Source organism: Dromaius novaehollandiae, chromosome 16, assembly GCF_036370855.1.
Source record: "Dromaius novaehollandiae isolate bDroNov1 chromosome 16, bDroNov1.hap1, whole genome shotgun sequence".
Classification (NCBI taxonomy): Eukaryota; Metazoa; Chordata; class Aves; order Casuariiformes; family Dromaiidae; genus Dromaius; species Dromaius novaehollandiae.
In genome coordinates this window covers 21188152-21199050 of record NC_088113.1, presented here as the reverse complement: position 1 = coordinate 21199050, position 10899 = coordinate 21188152, and the positions used below count along the sequence as shown (strand labels likewise).

Genomic DNA, 10899 nt, shown 5'->3' with positions numbered 1-10899 from the left:
CTGGCCTTTATTGGAGCACGCGCGAGAGTGCAAAACATACAGGCATCATTCCGCGCATCCGCGAGGCCCCAGCCGACCAAGCCTACGTTTTCCACCCGTAAGTCTGTGCCGAGAGCACGTAGGCAGGATGCGGCCGCTCGGCGGCAGGGCTGGTTCCGCTGTGCCGCACCGCGCGGCGCCCCGAGGCCGGGCCGGACTGCCCACCGCGCCGGCGGGAGCGGTGCGAGACGCGGGCTCCGTTTCCGTGCGGCATCCCGGCTCACGCCGATAACACGAGCAGGTCCTGGGGGAGCCAAGGGGAAGGTGGTCAGCGCGCGCGGTCGCAGGCTTCCCGTGCCGGTGGCCCGGGGCGGCAGAAGTGGGATGCTCCGGGAGGTGGGATGCTCCAGGAGGTGGGATGGTCCAGGAGGCAGGATGCTCCGGGAGGCAGGATGCTCCGGGAGGCACCCAGGGGCAGTGGAGGCGGGATGCTCTGGGGGGTGGGATGCTCCGGGAGGTGGGATGGTCCAGGAGGCAGGATGCTCTAGGAGGCAGGATGCTCCAGGAGGCACCCAGGGGCAGTGGAGGCGGGATGCTCCGGGAGGTGGGATGGTCCAGGAGGTGGGATGGTCCAGGAGGCAGGATGCTCCGGGAGGCAGGATGCTCCAGGAGGCACCGGCCGCCCAGGCACTTACCTCGATGACATCCACGTCAGCATTGTTGAAGTCGATGTGGAGCAGTTTCGGGAGGGGAACGCCTCCTCCGAGGATGCCTGCGGGGCAGAGCTGCCGTGAGCCCCAAAGGGACCCCGAGGGCTGCGCAAACTCTCCGCCTGCGGGTTTTGTCTCTTGAAACTATTCTGCTTTTGTTCCCATCTCTCCTCTCAATGGAAGCAGGGCTTCCTGGGGGGCTGCGTGCCGCAGAGGCTGCCGGGCTCTGGCAAAATGCTGCTTATCCCCGCGGGTGGGGAGGCATCGCCCTGGCAAGCGGCGAACAGCCCCCTTTCCCAGGGCCTTTGTTTCCTCCCGTGCTTGTTCCCTTCCCAACAAAGTGCTCCGTCAACCAAAATGAGCCTGGCCATTGTTAGTGCAAATTAGTTCCACTGGCTCCTATTGCACACAGCTGAGGTGAATTAAAAATACATAAAACGGTTGTGTGGCGCCGGGTCTAGCGTAAATGAACGCACGGCTGAGGACTCGAAGCATCCTTACCGTTCATCGCAGGCAGGAAGGCGACATCGAAAATCTTCCTGACCAGCATCTCCAGGAGCGAGGGCTGCAGCAAGGAGAGGGTCAGCCCCGCCGCGGGTTTGCCCCACACCCGGACCCACTCCCGGACCCGGACCCGGCCGCCCGCCGGAGCCAGAGCCTGGTGCCCCGGCTCCCCCCCCCGCCAATGCAAACCCCACGTTCGCAGGACATGGACCTTTCTTTAAACATTTAATAGTCAACTTATAGCCCCAAAATGACAGCCCTCTGCAGAGCTGTCCCAGCTGGTGCTACGAGCTGCCTGCAGTTAACCCCCGCTGCAAACCTGATCGCCAGGTAACCTCGGAAAGGGGAACGGCAAGATTGTGAATTTTGCCCCCTACAAAACTCCAGGCTGCACCTTCCCTCCGGTGCATCGCTAGGAGATGTTGTGGGTATGTGCAGAATATTTTAAGCATACACCAAGGAGCTCAAAACCTCTCTTTTTTTGGAGAAGAATAACAAATCAGGAAAAAACCTCCCACGGACAAGGAACCCCTCTTCCCGGAGGCCGTCCCTCCCTGCTGCGTTAACGTGAGCGTGCTGGCCGGGCCCAGGAGCTGCCTGGGAATTAAAGTGCATGAGGAAGCACGCTGCCTGCCCCGGGCCAGGCTGTGCCGGGCCATGTCGTGCCGTGCCAGGAGACCCCCGCGGAGCTCAGGGATCGAAATCACGTCAGCTGCGGCCGTGTGCAGCTCTGCCCGGGCTAATTTGCTGTGCTTCTCAGCTGCCCGCAGTGCAATATAAACACCCTCTGCTACATACAGATAATTCTGCTTTCTTCACCTCTGGCCCCGTTTGTCCTGATGTCAGTAACACGGATTGTTCTGCTTCCCGTAACTATTTTTCACACACAGAGATTTACAGGATTTTGCCTGAAAATTGCCAATGGATCATCCATGGGAAAAAATCCATCTCCGGAGTGAAAGAAAGGTTCTACTAAAAATATGACACACAAATTACACCGTAATCGGCCCTTATTTCTCCTGAACCAGTATCTATCGGCACTTTGCTTCCCACAATAGATTTCACGTATTGCTGAAGCCGGCTGCGTTCTTACATCAAAATCACCAACGGATGAAGACACCAAGGAGAGATCAGTCCTGCGGGGAAAAAAAGAAGCAGAAGGGAGTAAAATTTGGGCAGTTCCTTTGGTGGTCTAATTCTACCAGTTTCCCCATCCGCACCCAGCCCGTGGTGGTCCCTTGTGAACGGTCCCATCTCGCTACCCCCGGGCTGGCACTGGAGCAGCCTTTCATTATCCGACGTGGCTGGCGACAAACTGACCCCAGTTTAACACCTACTTCTCAAGGCTGACGCTGATCTTCAGTTTTTGGTCTTCGACAGAAAACTGGGCCAGCAGAGCCGTGTCCTGCAGGCAGAGGGCAGAGAGGGCAGGGCAGGAGCTGGCTCTGCCAGGCCTTGCCCAGGCTACAACACGGGCTTTTCCGCCGCGGACGCGCGTCCGCGTCTACAGGCATCTGGGCAGAGGGGAAGGGGAGGGTGGGCAGCAACCGATGCACCAAAGAGGGATTTCCGCGTGGGTTGCTCCTTAATACACACAATATTCAGAAGGCAGAGGGACTTCAGGACGTCGTCGGGATGGACCGCCGCCAGCTCCGCTGTAGCCGTGAGCTGGATCTCGCCTCTGTTCTTCTTTAAGGTCACCACCGGTGCTTCAGGCACTGCTATTTTCAGCAGCAATTCGTGCGACTCGGGGTATGTCTTGAAAACCTGTCAACATCCGAAGGGAGAGCGTTTGGTGGCAGCAGCACCGTGCCGTTGACACCTGAACAGGCGGAACCAGCAAGCAAACACGGCTCAGAGAGCGCGCTGCCGGCGAGGACCGTGTTCGCCTGGAGTCAGCGCAGCGCTGCGGGGCCAGGTTTCCCCCAGTCCAGCCGGGCCGTATCCCAGTTGATTTAAGGGATTTCAAGCCAGCTGTGAGTTCAGCCACCATGGCAGCCCCGAGCCCAGGTCGGGATGCCTTGTCCTGGGCGCAGGACCACAGACAGCCCCTTCACCCAGGCAGACGCGCGGGTAGCTACGAGGCTCATCTGCGACGCAGGGGAGGTGCACGAGGACAGGGCGATAAACCAGGCTCTGGCCTGCTGCAGCTTTCAATTTTCAACCTAATTCAAAGCTCTTTCAAGTCCACAGGACTCTGAGATCTGTCAGAGGCCTCCGAGCAGGAGAGAGAGGGAGAGCTTCCCCGTCTCTGGCTGCTTCTCCTCTTACCGGATTATTTGCAGCGTAAAGTGGAAACCGCACGCACTCACCGCGGGGATCAGGGCTCCGAGGGTCGATGTCGTCAGCGGTGGAAGCTCAGGAAACTGTTACAGACAAGGAGGAGACGTTGTGTTGGAGTGTGCGTGACGATTTTGAGTAGGTATCTCCTACTCTGGCGCAGTGATGCACCCGAGGCCTTTGCCAGACGGTGCTCTGACTCTCTTTTTGCCCAAGATAGCAGGATTCCTCATCAATGGTAAATAAATGCTAAAGCATTGCAAAGCAAGAGCAGTTGGGCAACCACCCTTAACCTCTCTGGACTCCAAAGCTGGGCAGGGTTTCCCCGTCCCCGTCCCGGGCGCTTCGCACTCACCATCCCGCTGGAGATGGTCAAGTCCAGGGCACCTTGCTTCTGCAGGGCCGACATCACCGAGCTGAGGAAGCTCACGGACAGGCCCAGCTGGGAGGAGCTGGTGTCCGGCATCGGCGGCAGCGGCGGCACGGGGACCTTCGGCGGCGGGGGGGCAGCTTCTGGTCTCCCCAGCGGGTAGTCCACCAGGCCTCCTGCCACTCGCCCCACTGCAGTCTGCAATTGCCGGGGAGAAAGTTGAAACCTTTCAAAACATTGCACAAGGCTGCAGTGATATTTGCCTTTGTGCTTAACGTCCCGCTGATGCGAAATCACCGCACGTACAACCAGGCCACGCCAGCCTCCGCGACGTTCCCTCCTGCGGAGATTCCCGCAGTGCAAATCCTGGCCACGCTCTCCCGCGGCCGCGGCGGGCCCAGCCCAGGGCAGGGCAGAGCGCGTGGACCGAGGCCCCCAGCGAGCAGCAGCCGCTGCTCCTCGGAGCTGCCTGCTCCGAGACCCGGAGACAGCCCCAGGAGCCATTCCCAAGCTGCAGCACCGCTGTGAAACACCACAACACCTTCACAGAAATGCAAGGAAGAAAAAACCAGGGCTTACATTCAAATCAACTTCAAGGAACTGGCCGGTGACCAGTGGAAGGCTCGATAAGGTGTACTGGATGCTGCCCAGTAAACCCAGGGGCACCAGCGCTGGGGGAGAGAAAACTGATCAGTGGTTGCCCGCTGGGTTAGGGCACAACGCCCACCTCCCCATCCGCTCCTTCTCTTCTGGAAAAGCCCCTCGATTGCACGGGGACTCGGAGCAGGAGCCTGCACGTGGGGCCGCTTCACCCACGGGGTCCGAGCGCTGCACCAGACAGTCGTGCTGCAGGCAAAAGCATGGTCTGAGGAGCAACATTGCCCTTGCTGGAAACGAGGGGGAGAGGCTTCAGCCCCCATCGGTGCCCACCTCCACGCAGAGGCCCTTCGGTTAGCGATTAAAGACCGGGAAAGGGAGATCTGGGCCGGGAGGAGGATGAGGCCACGGATGCCGTGTGAGCTGGGGACGTGCCCCCCGCTGCCATCCGGGTGCCGGGTCCAGGCACCCAGCGGGGCCTCGGGTCCGTGGGGTGGAGCCGGGCGACCTGCTCTTGCTGCGGGGGGGCCCGGGGAGGGGGAGCGCTGCAGGCACTGCGGGCCGGGCCACGGGCAGGGATGCGTGCCGGGGAGGAGGGCACGGCGCGGGAAAGCAACTTACAGTTCACGAGCCCCAGCTGGTCGCTGACGAGGCCCAGGGCGACGTCGACCACGGGACACAGCTGCAGGAGGAACCGGAGGGGTGGCGGGTCGGCATCCGGAGCCGGACGAGGCCACGCTCCAGCAGCCCGTTTGTGCCTCATTTTCACGGGGAAATCAGAGCACCCGACTCACGGGCTCAGGCCCCTTTTGCACCGCCACGATGCTGCTGGACTGGTGTCAGTGCGGGGTCCGGCCCCGGCACCCTGCAGCGTGTCTGAGCGGTGGGGCCAGGACGGGTCCTAGGCGCCCGCGTGGACAGGCTGGAGCCATCCCGGGGTTTGCAAGAGGAGGGAGAGATCCAAACCCGTAACGTGGTCTAGGAGACCACGAGAAACGCCGGGGCGCTGGCACAGACCCGCAAAAGGCACTTTGACCTTGAACATCAAAGGAAGGAGCGGCTCTCCCCAGCTAGGCAGCGATGTGGCCCGTGTCCCCCACTGACCCCAGACCGGTGGGGCGGGTGCAGCGGCCCCCAGGCACCGGCCCCGATCCACCGGCAGCCTCAGCGCAGGATAAATCACCTCCCAAACCAGCTTGTGCAGAGATGACACCAAAGCTGGACCTCGACTGCTTCTGTGAAGCTGCACCATGAAGGGGTTTTTTTCAGACTTACCAGACTAGGAAGAACTCTGTTCAGGACACTTGCCAATAAATTGTCCACAATCGGGAGCAGGCTGTGGAAAAACACAGGAGCATCAAGAAAAAAACCCTGCTGCAAAGCAAATGAGTCTTGTTAAACAATTCCCTGTGAATATCATCCGGAGCAGACCTCCCGGAGCAACGCGCCTGCAGCAGCAAAGTGCATCATGTATGCTTGGATTTTGCATGAGCTAAGTCTAATTTGCATCCCAAAATAGCCAGTGGGAAATGTATTGCTGCCTTTTATGTATTACTGTATAGTCTCCTTAAATGAGAGGGAAGCAAACCTCAGCCCAAGCGGTCTCTGTGCACCGCTGTCACTGCGGCTGCGGGAGGGAGCCGGTGGCCGGGCTGGCGCGGTCCCTCCTCCCTGCCAGGGACGCACCGGGCAGACCCCGTCCCCGGTGGGGCGACGCGGTGGGAGGGTCCCCCCCAGCACGGGGACCTCAGCGCTGGCGGCTCTGACAGCCCGGCCAGGCACGGGGCCAGGTCGGGCGCTCACCCGCGCAGCAGCCGGACTTTGATGCCGCCGACGAGGGTGTCGCAGCGCTCCAGCAGCAGCCGGGGGTAGCCCGTGCCGTCCATGGTGAGCCTGACTCTGGCGGTGATGTTCACGTCCACCGCGATGTCGAGGAAACCCAGGAGGCTGCGCGAGGGAGACGGGAAAACCTGCAGGGCCGTCGCGTCCTCCCAGCGAGCGGGAGCTGGCTGCGAGGGGACAGAGCGGCCTTGGCCCCTCTGCGGTGCCTCGGGGACCGGCCCAGCGCGACGGCGGCCACGGGGACTCGTTCACCCTTGGTGCTGCGGGAGGACGCCTCTCCCACATCCCATGTGGGTGGACACCGGTCCCCTCTGACCGAAGCAAGCCGAGGATGGCCCATCCCTCACGGCTCGGTGGCCGCGGTGCCCTGTCACCCCAGCGCTTGGGGACACCCCCCCCCCCCCCCCAACCTACCTCTTGGCGCTGATGGCCGCCCTGGTGTAGAGGTTCAGGTGGACGCCGACGCCGGGCAGCAGCCGCAGCGACACCCTGGGCAGCGTCAGCTCGACGAGTCGCAGCCTGCGGCACAGGGCGAGGGGGGGGACGGTCACGGCCGGGGCACCGCAGCCGGCCCCGCGGCCCCGCGGCTCCCTCCCGGGACGGCCGAGCCAAGGAATGGCAGGAGCCACCAAGGTTCTTAGGTTATTCTGCACTTCTATTTGGCGCTCTGGCCTATGCACCCTGCTCCTGCACGTTCTGCCCCGCGGTGCTTCGAGCGACCGAGTCAGCGTGGGAACCTGGCAGCAGCTCGAGCACCGGCTTGCAGCCGCGGCCCTGCTGCCCGGGGCTGACGTGCGCCCGGCGCGCTGCCTTCGGGCGCGTTGCTCGGCTGCGTTTAACCTTTCCTCGCGGAGCTCAGGAGGCTGCTTTGCAGCCGGCAAGGCAAAACTGGGTGGATTTCCCGGCGATGCTCGTGCCGGAGAAGCATCGGCTGCAACCAAAGCCGAGCACCGCCGAAACGCCGCTATTGCCCCCCCCGACCCGCGTTCAGGGACGGCTCGCTCTGCAGAGCGCTGCGCGCCGCGCGTCCTTACCCCGTGAGCCCCTGGACGGTGCTGAGCAAGCCTCCCTCGCCGAGGACGCCGAGGACGCTGCCGCCGCCCAGCAGCCCGCCGGGGCCCAGCAGCCCTCCTCCGCCCAGGAGGCCGCCGGAGCCGCCGAGGACCCCCGCGGTGCCCAGGAGACCCCCGTCCCCCAGCAGACCGCCTGCTCCCAGAGCTCCTCCGGCCACCCCCGGCGGGTCGTGTCCTCCGGGGACGTCGCGGCCGGGCGCCGGCCGGCCTCTGGGACGAGGGACGTTTCTGGGGGCTCCCCCGTAAGCGTCTCCGCTGCCTCCGTCACCGAAGGAGCCACCAGCCACCCCGCCACCGCCGGCATCGCCCCCTCCACCGAGCAGGCCCCCGGCGAGCCCCCCCAGCAGCCCTCCGCCACCGCCGCCCAGCAAGCCACCAGCAACGCCACCGAGCAGGCCACCACCGCCACCGCCACCGCCGCCGCCGCCGAGGACCCCCCCGCCGCGGCCGCCCAGCAGAGCCCCGCGGCCGAGCGGCACGTCGCCCAGGGCGCCTCGGAGAGCGTCGCCGTGCTGGAAGGAGCCTGCGAGAGCTGGAGACGTTGCGCGCGGTCAGCCTCGGCGCGGAGCTGCTTGTGCGGCTTCTGCAGCGGCTACGAGCTGCTCTTGGCCGGGGACGGCGCGCTGCCTCCCTCCCCGTGCGCGCCCGGCTGGCCGTCGCGTCGCTCGAGCGCGGGTTGCGCAGGGGTTTCTGCTCCCCACTAATATCACTGCTCTAATTCCCGACTCTCTGCTGGTGTTTTCACCTGTCTGTGGCAGAAAAGGGGCTCTGGGACCTTTCAGACACTAGGACAAGAGGCAGCTGGGAGGCAGCTGCCTGCAGCCGCTCTAGAAAACGGCTTTGCACCGTCCCGGGGTTGTGCACTGCTAAATGCTGAGTGCGAGACGAAGCGAGGTGCAACGTGGCAGCCTCGGGTGGGCTTACGCCCCGAGAGCTGGCCTGTGTTTGCTCCGTCTAGGAGCCCGGCCAGCTCAGATTTCCATTAAAAAAAGGAAAACCCTCAGTTTGGTTTCAGGGCTTTTTGCGCGCGAGCCGCGTGCTGTGCCGCTTCCCTGCGCGCTCCCCTCCCGTCCCAGCCCTGGGGCTTCCACCGGCGCGACGGCTTCAGCCCCGAGGCCCGTCGTTCCCTTCTCCGGGGCCCTCGAGGAGGCAGCTCGGTGACTCACCGTCGCTCAAAACGCCCTTATGGATCCTGAGGACGGCGTCGCGGGACGGCTGGCTCGGGGCCGGGGCCAGCAGCACGCAGAGGCCGGCGAGGCTCAGCGCCCGCAGCATGCCGGCTCCGCGGGGCAGGGCGAGCCGCGGCAGGACCAGGCTCGGGGCCGCGGCCGGCGACGCGCCCTGGGCACACAAGAGGGGCGGGAGGCCGGGCAGCCCCGCGCGCCTCCGCCGGCAGGTTTCCAAGCCGGCTTTGCACGGCAGCGGCGGCTGTTTGCTTCGCCCCGCGTCGCTGCACCGCGGGCGACTCGCTCCTTCCCACCTCCGGTCGCCGCGACACGACTTTAAACTTCCCAAAAGAAATCGTTACCAACAACCCACGGACGCGCGGAGCTTCCCGCGCTCCCACCGCCCCGACTGCGTGTGCAGGGTGATGGTGCGAGCGCAGCAGCCCCGCGACGCACCGCTCCAATAAAGCCTTTCGGTTCTTCTTTAATGGCACGTTTTAACCTTAAAAATATCAACACTAATAGATCTAAGGAGATACTGTAACACAAGAAAATCCTTAATTTTACTGTGTCACATGAATATAAACTTTTTTTTCCTTCGGAGAAGGGTTTTCATTTTGCTCTGTCAACCCTTTTTCCTGGTTTTTCTGGCTAAGCACCAAACATAAAGCTGGATTACTTTCCTGCATTTCTACCACTAGTTAGGTATTTTCCACGGCTTTTTCTTGCTCACCAGAGTATACTGTAGGGCTCAGAGGTAGAAAGGTGACCCTGTCCCCCCCCAGCACCCAGCAACACACGTTGTCCCTCGTTACCTGGCCTTATCCCGGGTTTCAAAGCCTGGTGCTGCTCCCGCGGTCGGCTCCGGGTCAGGGGGAGACCGTCGAGCTGCCCACAGCCGCCCGGTTCCTGCGTCCTCTGCGCCGGAGCGCGGGAACGGGGCCTTATATAGCGACGCCCTGATGCGGAAAAGCGGAGAGACGCCTAAATTGTAAAAGCTGGGCTAGCGGATTGAGTGTGCAAAACAGCATTTGTGGTTTTAACATCTTCCAACATAAATAACGATTTGCAGAGGAGGGGAAGGTATTGAGCAAGGGGTTATCGGATACGCCGTTATCGGCCGGAGCCGTTGCCCAAGGGCCGGGGGCTGAGCCCAGCCCCGGGGCAGGAGCCGGGCTCCATGGGCCGCTGTTGGCCCCAGAGGAGACGTGTCGGAAAACCAGCTCATCCTGGGGCTCCGAGCACATCCCAGCTGATCCCTGCACCCAGGCTTTCGCACACAAATTGCTGTGTTGGCACCGCGCACATCTGCAGGCAATTTTTCAAGCCGATGCCCGGGCAGCTGCGGTGATTATTTACTCGCTCCCGTTTCGGGACGCTGCGGGCACCACCCTCCTCCTCTGCTCTCCGCCTGCTTTGTCTTCAAATTTAGACGTTAAAATCGCTGCACCCAGCTTCCCGAGCACACCGAAGGTCTCAGTCTGATAATCACCTTTGCGTGGACGTGCGCCTCGGCAATGCGATCGCACGCGGCTCCACAAAGCCCGAGCTAGCAAAACTGGGATTAAAGCCTGGGAGCTAACAAAAGAGCCGGGACTAAAGCCTGCAAAATCTGAGTTTCCAGGCGAGGCAGGAGAGCAGCGACCGGCCCCTCCAGCCCGCGATGCTGCCTGCCCGCCGGCTGCGTCTGCTTTTTTATTTTTATTATACCCAGCAAACGCCCTTCCTAGGCTGGGAAGTTTTTCCCGGGGGGGCAGGAACAGGAGCTGGAGGTGAAGCCGTCGGAGGAGCCGCGGGGCCGTGCCGCGGACCTGCCCGAGGCGTCAGCCGAGGACCGTTTCGGCTGCCCCGAGGTCCAGCCGGAGCAGCCTCGGCAGGGAGGTCCCTCCGGCTCTTGGGGCTCTGAGACGAGAGGGCTGGAAACATCTGGAAGTCCACGGATGGCGAATCTCTGCTCCGCGGGGCTGCTGGGGAGCGGCACTGAGAAGCAACGAGCACAACCCAGAGCAGAGGGGCTGCTTGCTGCTGCTACCGAGGCAGCAGAAGGGCCGGGGAGGACGCCGAAAGCCCCGGGGGCCCCGAGCCGGTGATGCACGGCAGCAGGGTACAGGCAGGTGAGCCGCTCTGCGCGACCGCACGCACGTTTCGCCAGCTTTAACACAAAGCAGGTGATGGACCCACAGCTCGTGCCCCAGGCTGAGCTTCCCAAACGCGTTGGGAAGGTGCCAGCTTATCGCACTGTTCACTACAGCTACAGTCCCCGCTTGGAAACGCGCTGTCTTTCTAAGGGTCATACGATATCGGGGAGACAGAAGCGGTTCCTGGCACCGGGAAACCCGTATCAAAGAACCATTCGGAGAAAGAAATACTGAGGCAGC

The 10899-nt window shown here is 62.8% G+C and overlaps 1 protein-coding gene across 1 annotated transcript; it reads right to left on the bottom strand.

Moving 5' to 3' along the window:
- Positions 1-8630, bottom strand: LOC112987285 (BPI fold-containing family B member 4-like). The gene is made up of 15 exons (XM_064521816.1): positions 8522-8630; positions 7317-7563; positions 6697-6801; positions 6244-6387; positions 5716-5776; positions 5062-5122; positions 4423-4514; positions 3829-4041; positions 3506-3559; positions 2790-2960; positions 2531-2598; positions 2287-2329; positions 1191-1254; positions 675-751; positions 1-283 (listed from the first exon to the last, which is right to left on the bottom strand). The coding sequence occupies exons 1-15, from the start codon at positions 8628-8630 to the stop codon at positions 260-262; spliced, it is 1533 nt and encodes a 510-aa protein (XP_064377886.1). The 3' UTR covers positions 1-259.
- Between the last annotated feature and the right edge of the window lie 2269 nt (positions 8631-10899).

What these genes read in the sequence shown, in the direction of transcription:
- LOC112987285 (XM_064521816.1), bottom strand. Translation starts at nt 8,630, where the DNA reads ATGCTGCGGGCGCTGAGCCTCGCCGGCCTCTGCGTGCTGCTGGCCCCG. An exon ending in TAAGGGCGTTTTGAGCGACG is followed by an intron (nt 7,564 to 8,521) that starts GTGAGTCACCGA and finishes CTCGTCCCAGAG; the next exon opens with GCCGGCCGGCGCCCGGCCGC. An exon ending in GCGGCCATCAGCGCCAAGAG is followed by an intron (nt 6,388 to 6,696) that starts GTAGGTTGGGGG and finishes TCCCTCGCGCAG; the next exon opens with CCTCCTGGGTTTCCTCGACA.